General features: G+C 40.5%; 1 protein-coding gene and 1 long non-coding RNA gene across 4 annotated transcripts in view; one reads left to right on the top strand and one right to left on the bottom strand.

Annotated features, from left to right (window-relative positions):
- Positions 1-216: 216 nt before the first annotated feature.
- LOC121294409 (cytochrome P450 26B1-like) overlaps positions 217-22762 on the bottom strand; it is a 22688-nt gene continuing 142 nt past the window's right edge. The window contains exons 1-6 of one of the 3 annotated variants that reach the window (XM_041218081.1): positions 22589-22762; positions 11090-11314; positions 7005-7280; positions 5754-5909; positions 1255-1536; positions 217-859 (exon numbers count right to left, since the gene is read on the bottom strand). The exon at positions 22589-22762 is cut by the window's right edge and continues 142 nt beyond it. In XM_041218081.1, the coding sequence (XP_041074015.1) occupies positions 467-859; positions 1255-1536; positions 5754-5909; positions 7005-7280; positions 11090-11314; positions 22589-22762 (1506 nt within the window). In that variant the 3' untranslated portion in view covers positions 217-466. Of the gene's footprint in view, positions 860-1254; positions 1537-5753; positions 5910-7004; positions 7281-11089; positions 11315-20159; positions 20244-22368; positions 22515-22588 lie in introns of those variants that run through there. The other 2 variants (XM_041218089.1, XM_041218098.1) reach the window with 2 other exon arrangements.
- LOC121294427 overlaps positions 22657-22762 on the top strand; it is a 1326-nt gene continuing 1220 nt past the window's right edge. Inside the window, exon 1 of the long non-coding RNA XR_005946786.1 lies at positions 22657-22745. This is a non-coding gene — a long non-coding RNA (uncharacterized LOC121294427). The remainder of the gene's footprint in view (positions 22746-22762) is intronic.

Raw genomic sequence — 22762 nt, 5'->3', positions numbered from 1 at the left:
CTTTCTTTCTTTCTTTCTTTCTTTCTTTCTCCTCTCATTAATCCCTTTTCTCTCACTCCCTGTCCTTTAGTATTTCTTCACCCTGTTTCATTTATGTAATAGATTGGCACCTCTTCTTTACAAAGGGGTGTGTTTTAGCTTTTCATCACTGCTTTTATTCTCTGTGGTTGTAAAGTATTAGTTTCCACCTAACCACACCCCACATAGTTGCAAATAAGTTTTTCTTTTATTGTTCCTCACGAAGATATTTAAAAAATGAAATCTATACATTTTTGGCAGCGTCATGATGTTTGCTTGTTTTTTTCTCTTCATATGAAGTTAGCATTTGGCAATTCCAGGATGCTTTTCTTTTGTCTTTCACAATTTTTGCATTGTTTATTAGTTTTTTGTTTGCTTGTTTGTTTGTTTTTGAGTTTTGCTCCTTTTCTCCAAATGCCCTCTGAGCCCGTGCCCTCCATCCTGCTGATCAGACAGTGGCCCCCAGCATTTCATCTGTCTCGGCCATAATCTCATTCTGGTTGGAGTCGAGTCCGAAGAACTTGACCTTCAGGCCGTCAACTGGGTGCACAACGGGCACAGTGATGACGCGTGGGAAAGTCCTGGTGGCCAACTCGAAGCGGCTGGTGCTGGCCAGCTCTATGGCAAGTGCCCGCAGGAACAGTTTGGCCAGCTGCTTACCCAGACACATTCGCACCCCCCCTCCAAAGGGCAGGTAGTGAAAGCGGCCGTCCTTATCCTCGCTGCGATCCTGGCTGAAGCGATCCGGGTCGAAGGTGTCCACATCCTTGAAGACTGACGCTGTGTCGTGGGTGTCCCTGATACTGTACATCACACTCCAGCCTTTAGGAATCTGGAAACCCTGACAGGAGGAACAGATAGAAACAGACACAGTAACTACTTTTTCTGTTACTATAAATGATGAGACACAAGTGCTAAAATCCTTTCTAGCTGAAAAAACAGCAGGGACTGTTCCTTAACAGCTGCCATATTCTGTAAGCAGTAGTACCCATTTGGATAGCAAATATTAGCCAAGTATAATATTCAGTGCATATCAATTTGTATGATTTGCAACTACTATAGATATCTTTTCAGACCTTACAAGTACACTGTGCCCTGGTTAATTGACGTTTCAATGTCAGTCCTGTGCAAGTGTTGTCACTTTTAATAAACCATCCATTCCCATTGCCTAAAAGTTGCATGAGCCAATCAAGTCAAGCAATAAATCCAACGTGTAGAATGCCTGTTTGGACTCACCTCAAGCTCGAAGGTTTGCAAGGCAGTCCGGTAGCCTCCTGAGACGGGGGTGTAGAGTCGCAGCACCTCCTTGATGACGCAGTCCAGGTATTTGAGTCTGAAGATGGTGTCGAGGCGCAGCGCTCCCTCACACAGGCAGCCATTGTGGAGGATGCCATGGCTCCGCAGCTCCTCACGCAGTTTCTCCAGCACCATCGGGTGCTTCAGCAGCTGCATGATGAGAGATGTGCTGGCACTGGCTGTGGTAGCAAAGGCAGCGAAGATCAGCTCAATGGTGGACTCCTGACAATGGAAGGAAGGGGCAGAATGTTAGCGCAAAAGAGTTCCGTGTGGAATGTTTAAGAGGTTCTATGGCATATCCAGGGTACTTTTAAAGAACCCCTGACAGAGGTTTATTCAGTCCTAGTTTGTTCCACATCTCCCATTGGTCTTATATTCGCTATATAGGGCTAGATTCTGAAAGCCTTTTACTTCAAGTTCTCATTTTTTCATAAAGGAAACCGGGCGAGAAATAGAACGTGTCATTTACAGGGTTTGCAAAAAGTCTTAAGCTATTTCTTATTTACTTTAGAATTCTATTTGGTGTTTTTTAGTCCGTAAATTCGTAACACTTTACATTCACTGTCTCTAATTACTGTGTATCTACATAGTAATTACTTAGTAAATACATGTGTTCCTATAGATAATTGCAATATTATTATACATAGTTACAATATACTTAATGTGTGAATCTTTTTGAACAACATAACCCTAATCTTATCCCTAACCATTCTCTGATACAATTGTGTACTTACATATATATCATGCAAAAGGATGTAAGTACATTGTAACTATGAATAATAGCATTGTAATTATGCTCAAGTCCACATGTATTTAATAAGTAACTCTACTATATTTGAGACACTTAGGAACCACCTGTGCATCAGGCTATTTAGTGGCCGCACTTACAGCCCAGAGGTGAGGTGAGTTTGGAGTACAGAGAGCAGTAGGCGCTGGATGAGATTTGTGGAGCATGAAAATCAAACCAAACTAAAAAAAAATATGTCAGAGAAAGGCCATCAAAGTCCTCTTGGCACTCAGAAAAGAAAATAAAAGTTTTCCGAGGAGGAGCTGAGAGTGCTTCAGCATGAAATTGAGTTATCTGGAAAAGCCTCAGCCAACATAAGTGATGCTACCAAAGATGTCATATGGTCCTCTATAGTGTAGAAAGTCAGTGCTGTCGATGCTACTAGGAAGACAGTCAACCAGGTAATGTTTGCATTCCAGATCCCCTCCCAATTCCGTGCTCTTTTATATATTTGAAATCATTTCAATATAATTTAAATAGATTAATGATGGAAAAGTGCTAATTTGATAGTGGGTGCAGAACGCCAGGTGAAAACCTTTCTTTACATACACCGCATTTTTAGTGGTCGCGATAATCACTTTGCATGTATCCTAAAGTCCCTTAATGTGTTACCAAAAAACAGGGCATTGCTTTAACAATCAAGTGCATTATCTTTCTGGATCAAATCAACCAGAAGGCCAATCCCGCTGAACTCCAAAAATAAAGTTTCTTGATTGACTGATTTTTATTTTTTTATTTTATTTTTTTTTTGGAAACATGTATACCGTAAAACCAGATAGTATGCAGTTTAAATTATCATCCCATTAGCGGTGTCTATTTTGTGAACCTGTATACTCTGTACAATACAACCATGGACAGGAAATACAGATTATTCTGTACCCATTCTTATTTAAGCTCCCCTACAGGGGTTGGAGAACCCCTTAAAAATGTCTACCTTAGTAATCACTTCTATCCCTTCTAAAATCTTAAATGTAATTACATAGAAAAATGTATATTGTGGCAAAACAAATGAAATAAAATTGCTTATTGCACACTATTAAGCCTTGTATGACAACCTATTCAAGTATTCAGCCAGCTAATCATAGAAAGATATTTTAGACTTGCTTGTGAACAGCTTAATTTGTAAACGCAGGAGATTAAAACGTTTTAGACAAAAGTAACAAAATAATACATCAGCCTGCATCATTCACCTTCCTTGAGGCTGAACATGAGATCAAATAGAGTAGCATACAGTATTATCAGCCTGCATCATTCACCTTCCTTGAGGCTGAACATGAGATCAAATAGAGCAGCATACAGTATTATCAGCCTGCATCATTCACCTTCCTTCAGACTGAACATGAGATCAAATAGAGCAGCATACAGTATTATCAGCCTGCATCATTCACCTTCCTTGAGGCTGAACATGAGATCAAATAGAGTAGCATACAGTATTATCAGCCTGCATCATTCACCTTCCTTCAGACTGAACATGAGATCAAACAGAGCAGCATACAGTATTATCAGCCTACATCATTCACCTTCCTTGAGGCTGAACATGAGATCAAACAGAGCAGCATACAGTATTATCAGCCTGCATCATTCACCTTCCTTGAGGCTGAACATGAGATCAAACAGAGCAGCATACAGTATTATCAGCCTGCATCATTCACCTTCCTTGAGGCTGAACATGAGATCAAATAGAGTAGCATACAGTATTATCAGCCTGCATCATTCACCTTCCTTCAGATTGAACATGAGATCAAACAGAGCAGCATACAGTATTATCAGCCTACATCATTCATCTTCCTTGAGATTGAACATGAGATCAAACAGAGCAGCATACAGTATTATCAGCACACACACTGCAGTGCAATGTCTTCGAAAGAAACAAGTTGACTCAATTTTGGATGTTTCTCCTGTCTGTGGTTGGGAAAACAAATAGGAAATAACTGCTCATGCCAAGTTTTCTTAAAATAAATCTTACTCTTGTATTGCTATCAATGATGAATATGTTATTGAAAGGGAAAAAAAAGGCTAAATTACTGTGCAGTTTTACTAAGGTAAACTTTTTTTAAAATCTTGCTTGGATTTTGGTTTAGGGAAACAGCTAAGAGAGTTTATCTGCCAATGGTATTACCCAATACTTTAATTCTATGAGAAATCTGATCCAAATGGGTTGTTATTCATGAAAGTATTAGCAGGAATTAATCTTTAAGCTGTACACCGTTATCCAAGAGTGTTTACATGCAAACATAGTCCCTTGTGTTTTCAGAACTGTTGACACATGCAAAATTGAACTTGTTTCAGGACAAACCTGAAAGCAATTCACAATTCATAGCTTTGTGGGTCTTGTGTTTTATAAACTTCAGTTTTTTTTTTTTTGTTAATGTTTTAAATTACACAACAGGAAGATGGTCCAATTGGTTTTAAAAATGCTAGTATAGTATATACAGTCGTGTAATGCAGATTATATATCCGATTATGTTCTTTCACCACAGCAATTCCGCACACAGCTTTCGAGAGCTCATGGTTCAGTGGGCGTCCTCCGATCCCACGACCAAGCCAATTTCCTCTTTTACACCCTGGAACTCGAAAGTGGATGTCACCTGAGCTCACCCGGCACCTAGCCAGTAGGGTCCATTCAAGTGCGGTGAGGAGAAACAGTCCCTGCTGGTTTTGCCTCGCTAACCCATGGAAGCACCAGAGCCAATGCAATGCTCCCTCTGGAATCCACAGTGAAGACTGCCGACTTGACACAGCCAGGACATAAACCTGCACTCCCCTGACTGCATGACTCATCCTGAACACAACGAGGCCATGCTTTCACCAAGTGAGCCTCTCAAGGACAAGAGGTTCAAGAAAAAAAAGTTTTGAGAGATTTAACAAAAAGGCTGCAATACAAATACTTGTTTAGAACAAAAAATAAAAACTTAAAATAAAGCCCCAAAATACTTCTAATCACATTTTATTATTATGATATTAAATATGTTTGTTTTTATGCTTTTACTGTAATATTTGAAGTTGAGCTGTATTGTCACTTTTTGAAGGTGATATATCATCACAATTGTATCAGAGAATGGTTAGGGATAAGACTAGGGTTATGTTGTTCAAAAAGATTCACACATTAAGCATATTGTAACTATGTATAATAATATTGCAATTATCTATAGGAACACATGTATTTACTAAGTAATTACTATGTAGATACACAGTAATTATGGAATGTGTATGTGCAGGTGGCAAAACTGTTTATATTAATTTTGCACATACTGGTTTAAATTAAGAGAAAGACTTTGAACAAGGTCTAATGTGTATGATTGTTTGGAAGGGCAGCATTCTGTTTGTTAACCTTAATAAAACATTTTCTCAAAGCAGAACTACTGTATGTGGGCAGTGTTGAGAAACACATTCCTATAAATTCAATATCTGAGCCAAAATTCAGAGGTCCTTAAAGTATTCAATTGAATCAACCAGGTTCCAGAGAATCGGCTTGGAACAAGATCTTGGAATGGGATGAACTGTGAATACAATTGGTCTATAGGTACCATAACCACAATCTAAACTATAACCACATCGTAAATGCATTCCAACTTCACTGTAACAGAAGTCTGTACAAATTTGACTAAACAGTCCTTGTAGCTGATTATCCTACAGATATCCTTTGGTGTACCTTGAGCTCCTGCATGCTCAGCTCGTTGCCATGCTCCTTCCCACTCTCAATGAGGATGTCCAGAGCATCAGCATAGTCCTTCCCTTGGCTGCTCTGCAGCTTCTCCCTGATCGCCTTCTCAATGCCCTTCTGAAGGGTGTCCCTGGCTCGGATACCCTGGAGAAGAACAACACACGCAGTAAAACACGTGTCTCTCGTCTGGACAGTTGTCATCAGGCACAAACATTCCTGTTCAAAGCCAAACATTCTGTTGAGTTCTGATTGTGGATAATTATGGTAACAGCCTGATGCATACAACATTATGTTAGTAACATACTGTATTATTAGCCTTGCCTTTGGCTGTATATTCAAAATCAGTATCACCAAGATGTATAATCATGACATATGTCACCGTCAGTACAAAACATATGTAAGTATGGGAGGCTGTGTGGTCCAGTGGTTAAAGAAACAGGCTTGTAACCAGGTAATTCCCGGTTCAAATCCCAGCTCAGCCATTGATTCACTGTGTGACCTTGAGCAAGTCACTTAACCTCCCTGTGCTCCGTCTTTCAGGTGAGACATTGTTGTAAGTAACTCTGCAGCTGATGCATAGTTCACACACCCTAGTCTCGTATCTTGTGAAGTGCTTTGTGATGGTGGTCCACTATGAAAGGCGCTATAAAAAAAGCAATTATGCCCACCCAGTTAAAGTGCTGTCACTGGGAGTGCAGAATGAGTCACACAGTCTGGACAGCACCTATTCGTGTCCAGGCTGTGCAAAGAGGCTGAACTTTGTGGGGACCCCAAGGGGCGGGGGGTGTTCCATTGGCTCTGATGCTCCCAGGGTGGGGGCAGAGATTGCTTCTCCTCACAGCAAAGCCGACTGGCCAGACACTGAGCACATTCAGAGTGAAAAACAGGCAGGACTGGTTCTCCGGGATCAGTAGTCCGTCCATCTTTGCTCTGGATTGCTCATCATAAAAGTGATTCTCGCTTTAGGCTTGCAAGATCGGATTATGCATACATGCCCTCAGAACAAGCAAAGCCTCTGTTATTTTAAAACTAAGAATATCTTATTTTCAAAGACACATCTTGTGCATCCTTTATCCTAGATTTTAATATTACAATAACATTCACACAGCAGTCATTGTGCAACTCTAAGCAGAATCATTTTGATAAACAAAGGACAATAGAAGGACACGACAGGTTTGCTATAATGGTTCAAAGGACCTTATCCTCAGGCTCTCCCATAGCCTGAACTAGGAAGCTCACCTTCCGGTAGCCACTGAAAGGCAGGTCAAGGGGCAGGGAGAAGACGTTGTTGACAAAGTCCTGGAAGGTGCTGAAGAGGTGCTTCATCTCCTCGTCCGAGGTGCAGAAGCCAAGCAGCACACGGACGGCCATGTGGAAGGAGAGCCGCTGCGACTCGCGGTACACAATTATGGGCTCGGGGTTACTGCTCCACACCCTCAGAGTGTCCTGGATCACCTGCTGGATCTTTGGCAGGTAGCTCTCCAGAGCCTCATGGCTGAACATCTTCGCAAACACCTGTGGAGGGGGAGAGAAGGAAAATGGGAGGAATCAGTTGCTTGTTTGTTGCCACATGAAGCTGGTTGCGTTTCCCGCATTGGGTTGAGACAAAGTTTCTCCCAAACACGACTCATGCCTATAGCAGAACCTCCCTTATTAACAATTCAGTGTACGCAAGGGAGTGCTGTGTTATCAGAAACAGTGTTCTTTGGTCTCAGTCGTTTACAAAGTTAATCTTTTTTTTTCTTTTCACTGTAAAGTTGATCTCTAACTTAAATACTATTTCTGTATAGCCATATAGAAAAAGAATATCTTAATTTTTCAGTTGCACACAAAATCTTTTCTTCTTCTTCTTCTTCTTCTTCTTCTTCTTCTTCTTCTTCTTCTTCTTCTTCTTCTTCTTCTTCTTCTTCTTCTTCTAGTACACAACAGATGTGTCCAGGTGTATTTAAATGTTTCTTAAAAGGAAAGTGGTAATTGAGTATTGTATTGGTACCAGGGGGAAAACCTGTATGAAAAGTGTGTACAGGCATTTCCATTAACAATGTGAACCATGAAATCCACCCACTATATCTGCTCCTGAGAAGGATCACTCAGGGACAGTGCAGCTGCAGAGTGGTATTGCAATGTCTGGAAAGGTCCGTTTTCCCTGCTAATGGTTTGTAAAGGTGAGTAGGTACCTACCAGGTTTCCTGTTTCCTCACCAGTGCCCTCCAGTGGGCTAATGTATATAGCAGTAAAATCTCCTCCAAGCAAGTGCTTGCTAGCATCTGCCAAGTGACTGTCCAAATTTGGAAAATGTTTTTTATTTTTTTCTGACTGGTGTAGAAATGAAAGCAAGGTCTCTAAGTGTGACAGTTTCCCTTGCTGTCAGCAGACTCAAGAAAGGTAAGATTTTCCTGGCTAAGGCTAAGCATTTCTAAAGCACCCCTTTCACAAGGGTTTGTTTGGTAAAATAACATCCATGTTCCCTTAAAACCTCAGCTCTGAAGGTTAACAATAGCACTTTTTATATGAGATCCCAGCATGATTTGACCTCTAAATACCTTGGCTAAGGAAAGTTTTCCTAACTTGTAAAATGGAGAGTAGTTCTAAGCCTGTGAACTTACCTTACTACTCTCCCTCTCTCTCCACCTCTCTCCCTCCCTTCCTTCCGTCCTCTCTCTCCCTCCCTCCCTCCATCCTGCCCGCTCTCTCTCACTCTCATTTTTTAAATGTTATTGCTAACTTTATGAACAACGAGCTTTGCATTGCAGCAGTGAAAGTTCGCATCACAACATTTACGAGACTCTGTAACTTCCCAACCGCTCTAGTTTGAAATAATAGTAGTTGGAAAAGTACATAATTTCAGGCAAAAACAGGTGAGAACCAGGAGACAAGTTCTGCTCCATTACTGACTCTATTAGGGTCATGGGCCACTTGCGTGAGATATTGTGAGTATTTCCCATTTTTGAAGTGTTACATATTCTTATTTGAAATTGTTATAATATGTGCTTGGATATTATTAACTCTGATGGCTTGGAACTGAGCAGTCAAACTGTTTTTTTTTTTTTTTTTTTTTTTGGCTACAAATACCCCTTTGATATCATAGGGTTTGGTAATAGCATTAGGGTAATATCACACACAAAATGTTTTGTCTGAGTCCAGCTTGGTATTCTGGGTCAGACTTCTTAGACTTTTTTTAGTTTAGAATAATAATTCCCATAAGAAATGTTAAACACCGCTTTGTTTAATGTGTAACGATATGTCTATTTTATTGTGTTTTGTGTTTTACTAAAAGGACCATGATCATTAGTTAAGAGCACATTTATGATTATTAATGGCTGTAATAAATACATTCCTGAAATTATTATTATTATTATTATTTTTATTTATTTTTTTTTTTTTTTACAGAGTTTTTCTGTCGGATCAGGTCACACCCTCACCATTCAGAGGGTGGTAATCGGGACAGTTAAAACATTTTAATCAGAGGCCAACATCTATACTACCGACAAGCTTTCCTTTTACTCACTCTTCCTTCATTGGCCACTGACCACATAGCTATTTACACCAGGAATGTATAAAGCCATGTATTGTTGGAGGATTTCAAATAATTATAATTATTTATAAAAAATAATAATTCAAATGCATTTTATTACAAAACTTGACCTTTAAAACCCCAGTAATGCATCCCATATGTTTTAATATCATATTAGAGAGTTCAAAGCTTCTGATTTGTGCTTGTTTTTTATATATGTTTTTATTCTATAGGATTTGTTGTCTTCTTTCCTCCTCACATCAGCAGAAACACAATGCCTCATTCATGCCTTTGGCTCAGTTAGCTATCTGTCAAACAAAATAGGTTTGCCCTCTGCTGGGCCTTTTGGGAACTGCGGTTGACAGAGAAAAACTGGTGTTGCTGCTCAGTTGATGTTAAGGGGATTCTTCACGGATGGTTAGAAAGTTTGTCAATTAGCTTCAACTACATGAATCTGGCACTTAGATTATAATGGGTATATTTTTTGTAAAGTACATCAAGCATATTAGAGACTGTGCTGCTTCCTAGTCTTCCCTGGTGTGCCATGCAGTGACCTGAAACCTAGTCTCCTGAAACCAAGTTCCAAGTTGTGTTCTCTCAACTTTAGACAAAACCCTAAACTTACAGCCCGGTCTTTCACTATTACCAGCCTGGATACTTTAACCACGATGCCCAGATACTGTGTGATCCTATTCGCCATGCTCGGTATTAGTCAGCACATTGCCTTGCTGCAGTAGGGTCCAAGAAATCTAATTACAATTGGCAGGGGGAGGTCGGTCTTTGTACAAAAAATGTTACAGTACTAATTACCTATCATTAGGTGCTACGTGACGGCTTTTGGTACAGAAGGGATTATCTGTTGATTACAGTCAATTTACCTTTCAATGGTACAGGTGTGTGAGGAGAAACATAACCCTCTCAAATTGAACACACTGGCCGAGAGACAGGAGTGTTCTGTCTACCAACAATAAGGGGGGGGGAGGAGCATTCAGTGGTTCAGTGTCACATAGCCCAGGTGAAGACACAAATCCGATGCAATTTGCAGAAATGGCTCAACAAAATCTTCATCCCATTCGTCATAACACAGCAAGCAACATTGTTGTTTTAAACCTGCGACTGAACACGGTTTCTCACGGCAATACAAAGGCAGCCTGCAGAGATGCTTGCGATAGATATGTCATGTCTTTGCAATGTTAAGGAACAGGTATTTGCCTCCAGGGAGCTGCAATGCTTCTTTCCCAGTCTTGCTGCACTGTCATTGGACACGCTGCAGGATTTTACATCCATTTTCTCAATCAATCTCAAGAAGACCTCCCTTTCATATTTTATTTGGGTTATGCAGATGTTTCAAAAACAGCTCTGAATGCTGTACAGTTTAATGTTACTATTGGAATTGATGAAAAAAATTGTATTGAAACATTTGCAAAATAATTTTACAGTTACTAGTATTTTATTTGTTTTTTCTCATTGCTTCCCACACACAAAAGAGCTCCTTAAGAGTGGTATTAACAATTATTCAGATAAATTATTAGCAGCAATGCCCTTATTAAAGTTTACTTCAGTGATCTTGCACAGCACTTTAGCAGTTTTCCCTTGCTGTACCCATATGCATTATGCCATTTTTTTAATGCTTCACTGTACCGCTTGGCCTTTACAATGCTTACCTTTGCTTCACCATGCTTTGTTACACTTTTCTGAGTTCTATGGGAAACTTTTATAAGGTTCAGGTCCGCTAAACTTAAACCAGTTAACAAATTCCTCAACCCCTGACATGTCCCAGCTCCCCACCCCTGTGTTCCTCCCAAGCTACCTTCCTCTTGTTGCGATGGATGTCCCCGATGGAGTTGGCCAGGCTGTAGGGCCCCAGCAGGGTGCTGGTGCTCTGGGGCCACTCGGCGCTGACCAGGCTATGTTCTCCCATCAGGACCTTTCTGATGTTCTCGGCCCCCGTGACGCGAATCAGCGGCCGGCCCAGCAGGTGCGTCTTGAACACGTTGCCGTACTTCTGCCTCCGTGAAGAGTGGAAACTGGAGCCCTGCACCAGGTGACAGAGACACCACTGTTAATGGCTACTGGGCTGCAACATCAGTATCGCTGAAGCATATCAGGACACTGCATGGTGTATTTTGTGAAAGGACAATAAAGCTGTCAATGTTACAAAAGTAAATAAGACTAAAAAGAAACAACTCTCGTGCACAGACTCAGAAGAGAGCATTGCATTAAGACCATGTGAAGACACACCTCTGGTGTACCCTGAGTGTCGAAGTCCTAGAAAACGTGACCGGTGCTGTTTTGATAAAAGCCACAAAATATGGGTGGATTAAAAAACACAGCCACCTTTATTTTATTTTTATTTATTTGTTTAACATGTGTTATTTTACATTGTTTCCAGTGCACATTTGATCAACGCTGGCTTTGTTCTACAGTGACACCTATTGGGGATGAGTGATTCATTTTTCTGTGGCTTGTTATGCTTCTAAAATGTTGTCAATTAAGTCTTCATGGGGAATACCCCATTAACTAGAGTCCGACACCATGAGAGTTTCAGCTAACCACTTGTGCAATTCAGTACTGGACTTCTCTCGAGCCAAGACTGTAAGCTCTGATGCAAAAGACTCAAATGAGTCAAGACAATTGATACATGTTACCTAGACTTACAAAAACCGCGACAGGATTTGACATAGTAAACCCTTTGAAGCAGAGCCTCTCTAAAACAGTGCTGAAAATACACAACCACTTAAAAAAACCAGCTGTTTTTCGAAATATTTCAACAAGTGGTTCAATTGCTATTTATGGTTCATTTATCTACCACATTCTGTAAGAATGTCTAGACCTAGAATACCTCCCAGGGTATACCACATTTCAATTTCCTTATAATAAAGAAATGCATAAACAAATCCTGAACCAGCTCTGTACGCTGTACAGTTTAATGTTGCTATTGACACTGATGAAAAAAATTGTGGTTGAAACATTTGCAAAATAATTTTACAGTTATTTTATTTGTCTTTTCTCATTGCTTCCCACACACAAAAGAACTCCTTAAGAGTGGTATTAACAATTATTCAGATAAACACATTTTACATTGAAACCAATTAACTGATAATACCTTTCAGACACAACCCTTGCCCTCCTGTTTTTCCATTCCCAATATCATTGCGTCTGATAGGGTATAACGAGTAGCTAATAACCACTTGCATTTGATACATTATTTACTTTCTTTGATTTATTTGTGATTAAACTATTAGAAATTAAACTCTAAAATACATACTGCGCTGAACTACCTCATTATGATAAGAGAAAGAATGAAAGATAGAAAGAAACAACTTGGATAAGATGTTTCAGTAAGATCAGTCAATATCTCATTTTCAAAGCTTTTTACTTCCAAATGGAAGTTTTTTAGTTGTTGTTGAAGCTACAAAACTAGAAATAAAGGTATTTATTTATCTAAAGAAGTAAAAACCAAGGTTCACTGTGTAACTTATCAACCTTATGACTGGTTCAGATTTCCACTGCGATGAAAATATTTTGTCATTGCTTGGTTTGTTTAATTCAGACTATATATATTACTATATATATATATATATATATATATATATATATATATATATATATATATATATATAGTGCCTTGCAAAAGTATTCAGACCCCTGACCAATTTTCTCATGTTACTGAATTACAAATGGTACATTGAAATTTCGTTCTGTTCGATATTTTATTTTAAAACACTTAAACTCAAAATCAATTATTGTAAGGTGACATTGGTTTTATGTTGGGAAATATTTTTAAGAAAAATAAAAAACTGAAATATCTTGCTTGCATAAGTATTCAACCCCCACACATTAATATTTGGTAGAGCCACCTTTCGTTGCAATAACAGCTTTAAGTCTTTTGGGGTAAGTATGTACCAGCTTTGCACACAGTGTCGGAGTGATTTTGGCCCATTCTTCTTGGCAGATTTGCTCCAGGTTGTTCAGGTTGGTTGGACGACGCTTGTGGACCGCAATTTTCAAATAGTGCCACAGATTCTCAATGGGATTGAGATCAGGAATTTGACTGGGCCACTGTAGGACATTCACCTTTTTGTTCTTGAGCCACTCCAATGTTGCTTTGACCTTGTGCTTGGGATCATTGTCCTGCTGAAAGGTAAATTTCCTCCCAAGCTTCAGTTTTTTTAGGAGACTGAAGCAGATTCCCTTGCAGTATTTTCCTGTATTTTGCTCCATCCATTCTTCCTTCAATTGTAACAAGATGCCCAGTCCCTGCTGATGAGAAGCATCCCCACAGCATGATGCTGCCACCACCATACTTCACTGTAGGGATGGTGTGTCTTGTGGCATGGGCAGTGTTAGGTTTGCGCCACACATAGCGCTTTAAATTTTGGCCAAAAAGCTCCATCTTAGTCTCCTCTGACCACAAAACCTTTTCCCACATCGCAGCTGGGTCACTCACATGCTTTCTGGCAAACTGCAGATGTGCTTTCAGATGGTACTTTTTGAGTAATGGCTTCTTTCTTGCCACCCTCCAATACAGGCCAGTGATATGCAGAGCTCTTGATATGATTGACTGGTGCACCATTACTCCACTCCCAGCCACTGAACTCTATAGCTCCTTCAAAGTGATTGTTGGCCTCTCTGTGGCTTCTCTCACAAGTCTCCTTTTTGTTTGAGCGCTGAGTTTTGAGGGACGGCTTTTTCTTGGCAGTGCCTGGGTGGTGTGATGCAGCTTCCACTTCCTGATTATTGATCCAGTTGTGCTCACTGGGATATCCAAACACTTGGATACTATTTTGTACCCTTTCCCTAATCTATGCATTTCTATTACTTTATCTCTAACTTCTGTAGAATGCTCTTTGGTCTTCATTTTCCTTCAGATTCACAGCCTTACCAATGATCCTTCAACAGTGGGGTTTTTATCCAGAAAATGTGACAGCAACTTTAATGGTTCACAGGTGGAGGCCAATGGTAAGGTAATTGTGTCCTCGTTAGAGCAATTTCTTTCATCGGTGCAAACTGGGAGCTTCCACAGCACAGGGGTTGAATACTTATGCAAGCAAGATATTTCAGTTTTTTATTTTTCTTAAAAATATTTCCCAACATAAAACCAATGTCACCTCACAATAATTGATTCTGAGTTTCAGTGTTTAAAAATAAAATATTAAACAGAATGAAATTTCAATGTACCATTTTTAATTTGGAAATATGAGAGAATTGGTCATGGGTCTGAATACTTTTGCAAGGCACTATATATATATATATATATATATATATATATATATATATATATATATATATATATATATATATGCAACAAGACCATTGCATTTAAACTGATATGAAACACAGGAAGTGGTAATGAACCAGGAATCTAAAGCAAGTTTCTTAGAATTAGGCAGAGTGGCTGAGTGGATTGGGTTGTAAACCCTGTTACCTCTCTCACCAGTCTGACTCCTGCTGAGATAAACACATGCATTGTTTGCCAATGTGACCGTATAGAGATTTTCTGCTCCAGTCACCACCTTTCTGATGGAGTTAACAAGACCTGCTACTGCTTTTGTCTAACATTAGTCATATAAAACCATATTCTTGTGTCGGCTGAATGGTCTGCATTGTATTGCTTAATCACTTAATTATTATCAGATGCACTGTGTTTGGATTTTTATATTCTACTATAATTATCTGTGGGTCACTTTTCCCACCACCATATCCTGGGTTAGTCTACTGATCTGAATGTATCTCTCTTCCACATTTTACTGCAGAAACCTCTCTGTGATTAACCCCCATCATGACCAAACTGGAACAGACAAAAAAAAACTGTGTTTATTCACTTTTCTTGCTAGTTCTGTTGCATAAGAACTAGTAAATTTAGCATAGGATTAAATGCTAAGTGAAGCATTCCCATTGTCTGACAGTCCATTAATGTGTTAAATGATGTGTTTAAAGCTGCAGCATACAATATAATACAGATAACCTTTAACAACCCCTTTGTATGTGCACACCTCATAACTTCAAGAACGTAGTCATACATTCTGATGAAAACTAGAACAGCAACATCGCAAGTTGAAACATCGCATTTTAAGAATGGCATTGCGCAACTGACTTTATAAGCTTCTCAAACTGGCCTGAACCTGACAATACTCTATGACGAATTCAGAATTAATGTTTTAGGTATGAAGGTGTAGGCCACCAATTTCAAGAAATTTGTACTAGTTCCTTGCAATAAGAGAACAAAATATATACGTTCTCTTAATTGAATAGACCAACCAACAACACATGAACACATGAAACACAATATTGTCCCCACAACTGGGTTTACACAGCTCATCTCATCTCTGCCAATGTAATTAACTGGCATTAATGGAATGTATTTATTTAATATTCTCAAACAGAATGTGACTTGTTTAAAATGCTTTCATTTAATGGCAGAGTGTAAAGACACAGGTCCTAAGATCCCTGTGCAAACAGCTGTCACTGTATGAGGAAGCCCCAGAATATGTCTCAATGAGGGTCCAGTCAGTGATTCTGCTATCTTTACTAAATGAACATTACGTCTCCTGCCCAAAATAGTACCTCTTCCACTTTACACCAGCGAAACAGTTTGTTTACTGTAATGGAGAGGGAGCGGCGTTGAGGACATTTTGTCTGGAGGTGAGGAATGTCATTCTGGTCTCACAAGCAAAATATCTCTCAATTGACAAAAAGGGTCTTAGGCTTTACAGAGACGAGACAGTCAGAGTTTATTGTGGGCTGACTGTACTGCATTTGCATCCTCCCTCGGCAGCTAAGTGATATTGTGAGATTAAAACAAAATCTGTCAACGCACAACAACAAACATATCTACAAACAGACAGACAGACCGATAGACAGACATATACATTATTTTTCAGGTGAACAGGCAGACTGACAGACAGACAAACAAACAGACTGACACGCACACACACACATAGATAGGCAGATGAACAAATTGACATACAGACACCTATATTGATATTCAGGTGAACAGCCAAACAGATGTATAACAGACAGATCAATATACAGGCAGGTCAACAGTTGGACGACAGCTACACAGATATAAACAGATAAACAGAGACAGACAGATATATATATAGCAGATATGCAGGCGAACATACACACAGACACACAGTCAGACAGATACAACTGCAAAGGCTTTAGCAAAAAAAACTCAAAATGCATTTCTGCATCTAATCTCTGCCTGAAAAACAAACCCCAGCCTTCTAAAACGCAGCCCCTCTTGAGCCGGGGCAAGGTCGCCTGATACTGACATAGTTAAGATACGGTCCTCAATAGTTCTTTTATTTTTTAAAGAAATTTATCAGATATTTTACAAGGGGTGCCATAAAGGGCTTGCTTTTTTTTCCACAGACTCCTTCCAAACAGAGTCCAAGACTAAAAATACACATTTTTGTATAAATTGGACACCGGTTGAAACTCCCACCACATAAAGGTAGCCTTTGTGCAGCAGTGGAAATGTTATACAAATGACCCTTTTATTAGCACCACAAAAAAAAAAAAAGTACTTTAATTATATTTATTCAGATCAGCACCGGGGTTATCCTAACATGTGAGTTTACAGCCTGGGTTTGCTGTGAAGTGGGTGCATCGTGGAATCATGACTATCAAGGAAATAGTTTATACATTGAAAAGTACTGCTACTGAGGCTCCCGAATGGTGCATTCTTCAAAGGCCCCCCACGCAGATGTGCCCTACAGCCTGGGGATCGCAGGCTGGAGTCCAGGCTATGTCACCGCCGACCATGACAGGGAGTTCCCAGGGGGTGGCGTACAATTGGCCGAGCACTGCCCAGGTAAGGAGGGCTTAGGTTGGCAGGGGAATCCATGGCTCACAGCGCATCAGCAACCCCTGTGGCTGATAGGGCACCTGTGTTTCTGCAGTGGAGCCTCCAGATCTGTGTTGTCCTCCGGCACTATAGGTCTGGTGGCCTCGCTGTGGATCCGTAGTGTGAAAAATGATGGATTGGCAGGAGCACGTTTCAGAGGATGCGCGCTCCAGCCTCCGAGTCGGCAGGGGGGTTGCTAGTGGTGGGCTGAGAATACAGATAACAGTTGGGCACACCAAATTGAGGAGAAAACTAGGGTAAAAAAAAAAAAATTGGAAACAACTAAATTTAAAAAAAAAAGACAAATGCTGCTATTGTATGATATTACAGCATAGAGTACACATATGTTTGTGTGTTTATGTTTGTGCTTTGTGCTGATTAAGGGTAATTCAGATATTGACTTTTATGAGAACTGCATTGCTCTGGTGTGTCAATGATCAAGTTTTTTGTTTAGTTTTTTATATATAACCAGTACAATAAAATTATACTGACTGACATACCAGGACTTTTCAAGTTATTGATTACCAACATAATGTGTGTGTGCATATCTGTATTTCACACACATCATTAATGTTTCTCAGAAAAAACATTTGAGAAATACTACTTAATAGTTTTTCAGTATCAATTCAGCACTGTGTAGCTAACATAACTCGACACTTTGCTCTAAACATAAAAGAAGACAATGAAACACAAACGAATAACTTCAAAACGCTCCCTCAAAATTCAAAGGTAAAACTTAAAAGAAACTGAGTGAAGTAGACAAATACTTCGACTTGTTTACTGTTCAATGTAAACTCAGCTACAAACTAGCTGAAACATTTGTCTGCTTGACAAATCTTCCATTCTGAATTGAGAAAGGATATTGACGGTCCCCACTATAGCAGCAGGGAACACACAGACAGCCACCCTATGGTGACTCGCTAGCTATCCAGAACGCAGCACTGTGGAAACCAGGACCAATAAAAAAGGAAAAGAAAGAAAAAGAAAAAAGAAAATGTGCTGACCCCTGACCTGGAAGGGCTCTCAGTAGTGAGATTATCGGTGTACAGCCTGTATGCATATTCACCCCAGGGCCTCCATTGTGAAAAGCCTGTAGCTGTGCCAAGCCGGGCCATACTGTGTGGCTGTTTTGTCTTTTAAAACAAGAGTCATTTGAGGAAACTTTGGTTTCCAGAGGTGAGTGCTGGGGCATTGGACCGCTGTGCCAGCCAGTTCTTAATCTGGTCAATCTTGTAAAGAAAGCAGGAGTCACTCTCTGTTCCTGTGGCACACACAGAACTAACAGCGGGAATGCGAGCAGACTGTCGATGGGTTCCAAGTGCTAGTGACAGCGTCCCTTCCTCCAGCAGGGGAGCTGTGAGACCGTACAGCAAGCCCAGGACCCCCGCAGAGGTGTTATTGATAACTAGCCCGAATCGCCAACCCCTTGGGCACTAGGCCAGGCCACCCCGCAACGTGTGCTGTAGGTTTAATTAACCCTGGCCACAGACTGAACCCAAGACTACTGCATTACAAACCACATATATGTGCTCTTTTCATAAGTCATTAGAACAGCTGTATGCAGTAACAGTTTTAATACATTTTCAAAACCTTGCACAAGCTACTGGTCTACCAATATGATCAGAAGGTTAGAAGGTAAGGAATGTTATTCTGGTCTCATCAGCAAAATATCTCAGGTTTTTAGGCTACATTGTTTCAGCACCACTGCTGAAGTACTTTGCAAAATATGTTACAGATGGCTGTGCATTGTATTGTTGCAACACAGGAAAAAGCGTTAGCAGTGATGCTAATTGATGTGAGTGGGTATAATAACATACCGGGTTAGTAGCCAAAGTTTACTCAGTATGCTAATCACAGCTCACTGCCCTGGGGATAATCCATCTACTTAAACCCCAGTACCCGGTATGGCTTCCAACATTTTGGAAGCAACATAAAATCTATTGTCTCCAATGGGTGCCAAAGGTCCCATGTGCTTGTCCTAAACAGATCCCAGTGTACTGGTCAAAATGTGAGGCTACAGTCCCGTCCCTTGTCCTGTGTCCCCCCCCCCCCCCCCCCCCCCCCCAGCATGGATGAAGAGCTCATTGAAAGAACTGGAAGCACAGCCACAACTCCCCCCTGATCAACAGCAATCTGCCTGTTTGGCTGCTGAGAGGGAGCTGTTAGTGGTAACCTCCCACACAAGGGCCAAAGGTTAGGCTGCATCCTAATGGGTAGTGGCTGCCTAATGCCTGCAATCAAGATCTGGAGGCTTGCCATACTGTTAAATTAACTGCAGTTACTCCTAGCCTAATAAGCAGGGGACAACAGTTCAGGCTTGTGGTTTAGTGGGGCCAAACCAGCAATAGGAAAACTTTAAGCAGGAGTGCTTCATTGTTAAAAACAATACAAATAAAAAAACACAATAGTGTCAAGGTGGTGATTACAATGTTGGGGGCCACCAGAAACAAATGCGTTGGGAATTGAGCCAGATCATTACAAGCAAGCGTGGTCTGACTGAATTGGGAATACTGTGAGTATGTGAAGTATGCATTCCAGGTATATAAACCGGATATTTTGGAATGCTTGTTCTGTTAACACTGCTGTTTCTCCACTGAAAATATAGAACCATGTGATTCTCCTGCCTTTCTATAAATAATTCATTCTTCTTCACTGGGTACCAGAAGGTCATATAGAATGGTCATATAGAATGAGGTCAGTATGAAAGTAAACAGTAATAAATAGAAGCATAGGTTTCTTGAGTTGTATTTTATGGGTTTAACAGGACAGACTCTCATTGATAATCATCATGGTAATGAGTCCTGCTAAAAAGCACTCAAAACAACAGCATCTTTAGTAATAGCAGAAAAGAATACAGCAAGGTGTTGCACTGGAACACATTGTATTCCAGGAACGACTTTGTATATCAGATGCTACATTTTAACAGTCCTGATAAAAAAAAAAAAAAACCTCAATACAAGAAAAATAAAATGCAATTATACATTAAAGAATGTTGTCAGGTAAAAAGGTTGAAAAAGTATTTCACCTATGTCATGCACTGCCTCTTTTGAAATCCTGTTTGTGATAGAAGACTGGCATTCAGCTCACTGCCAGGCCCACGAGGGAGGCAGATAAGAAAGTCCACCGTGAGTTCTTAACTTGTGGGGAAACAGCTCCCTGCCAGTGGAAAGAAAAGCACTTCTGTGCAATACTAATACAGTGCCAATGGAAATGTGAGCAGTGCAGTACAATTACAGTTCAACAGCTCGCAGGTCACGTGAGAGAGCAGCTTCAGACTCAAGCAAAATGGTTCAGTTTGATAAATGCCATGCAAAATAAATACATCAATAAATAAAACATTATTGGTTTTAAGAACTTAAAAAAATACATATTATTAGCTTCACTACATCTTTTGTACTTTTCTTTAGTTTTATATGTATTTGCTTTTTACTGTAGCTGCTTGGAAATTCTGAATCTGACAGGTCTAAGTATCAATAATCAATACTAGGTTAGCTCTTCAGAGCTGAAAATGTTTTAGTTAAGGCTTCCAGGAATTTGCTAATTAATTGTTAAGTCAATCCAGGAACAACATCTTGCCAGCCCTTTAATAAGGCGTTGGCAAGGCATTTATTCTAAAGTACCACTAACTACCTTGTTGGAAGTTATAATACATAACATTTCAAACAGTGACACAGCAACTACTTTTACTTTCAGATTCCTACCACACACACACACACACACACACACACACACACACACACACACGCCTACGTGAGCACACACACAGACACCCACACCCAAGCACACAAATACACATACACACAGGCTTGCCTGAGCACACGCCCCCCCCCCCCCCCCCCCCCCCCCCCCCACACACACACACACACACACACACACACGCCTGAGCACACACAAGACATACACACAATATACACCCCTGCGTGAGCACACACACAGACACAGACACGCACACCTAAGCACCCAAATACACATACACACGCCTACGTGAGCACACACAGACACGCACACCCAAGCACACAAATACACATACACACACACACACACACGCCTGAGCACACACAAGACATACACACAATATACACGCCTGCGTGAGCACACACACAGACACAGACACGCACACCTAAGCACGCAAATACACATACACACACAGACACGCACACCTAAGCACGCAAATACACATACACACACGCCTGCGTGAGCACACACACATACACACACACACACACACACACACACACACACGCCTACGTGCGACCAGGCACAATTACCATGCAGCTGAAAAGGACAAGGTAACCAGCCTAGATTTTACCCGCTCCCGCAGCTTCAAACAAACAAATGAAAACAGGAGCAGCACAGGGTCCGTGTCATATTGAGAGTAAAAACACATAGCAGAGCAATACCATTCTTGTGAAAGAATGTGAATAAACTAAATATTTAAAATTGGTATCTTAATTAGGTAAACCTAAAAAACTTAATAGTTAGCTACAGAAAAGCAGCATTGACTGCACAATTAACCTTTATGCACTACGCACTACATACATACATACATTCATACATACATACATATTGTTTAGTAAAATTAAAACAGATAGATGACAACAGTGTACTTTGCATACAGTGCACAACTGATACACTGACTCAGATAAGGACATCGTATGGTAAGCATGGAGATTTGACTACAGTTTGGAGAGCTTAGGAGTTTGGAGATACGTTGCCCCTTTAAACCACATTAAGGTTTAAATAGCAAATCAAATCAATATCAAAGAAAACGAGTGGTGGTGCTCGTTTTTACTGTATAAACCTGATATGACACATGCGTCCTACCGATAAACACTACATGATTATTGATTATATTAGTATTTTCCTGTGTGTTTGTTTATCTTAATCTTCATGACCTGCGCGGAATGTAAAAACTGCGTCACCAATACATGCATCAGGTGTAGTCTAGATCATTGGGAAGACCTGTATCAAAAACCAACACTCGCTATGTTGCTATCACATTAAAATTTGGATCGCCCGTTAAGCTCCAAAAAACTGCTCATTTTTATTGAACAACAGTTTTAATTTATCAACACCTGTCAAATGTAGAGACGCTGATCTACTGAAAACGTGATTACTTTTAAATACTTGTTTACGAACTAAATGACATCAAATAAGCGTTAAAGCAGAAAAAAGCAGCACCGCAAACACTAGACAACCATGGGGTGCTCTTACGAGTCGAAAAGCTCTTTTACCGAATGCAGAAATCAATAATCCATCCCGCTGACACCTTGCCTGTGTCCACAGTCAGCATCCCTAAACCGACACGGACCACCTTAAAGGATAGAATGAACCACAGTGCAGTTAACAAGCACGCCGCCGCTGCAGCGCAGTCAATGGTTACTAACAGCAAGGCAGGCAGGCAGCAGAGCAACACAGAAGCGCAGAGTCACCCGTAGGAAATAACCATCTTACCTGGAAGAACCAGTGACAGGTCTCACCAATGATGGGGAAGCCCATTGAACCCTTGGGGATGGGTAGTTTGCAGTTCCTGTCTCGGGTGGATGTCCAACGAAGCTGCCACAGTTGCTGGGATACCGCCAGGAGGAGAGCCATTGACACCAGACAAGCGGTGAGGGTGGCCAGGAC

Source organism: Polyodon spathula, chromosome 2, assembly GCF_017654505.1.
Source record: "Polyodon spathula isolate WHYD16114869_AA chromosome 2, ASM1765450v1, whole genome shotgun sequence".
Lineage (NCBI taxonomy): Eukaryota > Metazoa > Chordata > Actinopteri > Acipenseriformes > Polyodontidae > Polyodon > Polyodon spathula.
This window is presented reverse-complemented; position numbering and strand designations above follow the sequence as displayed.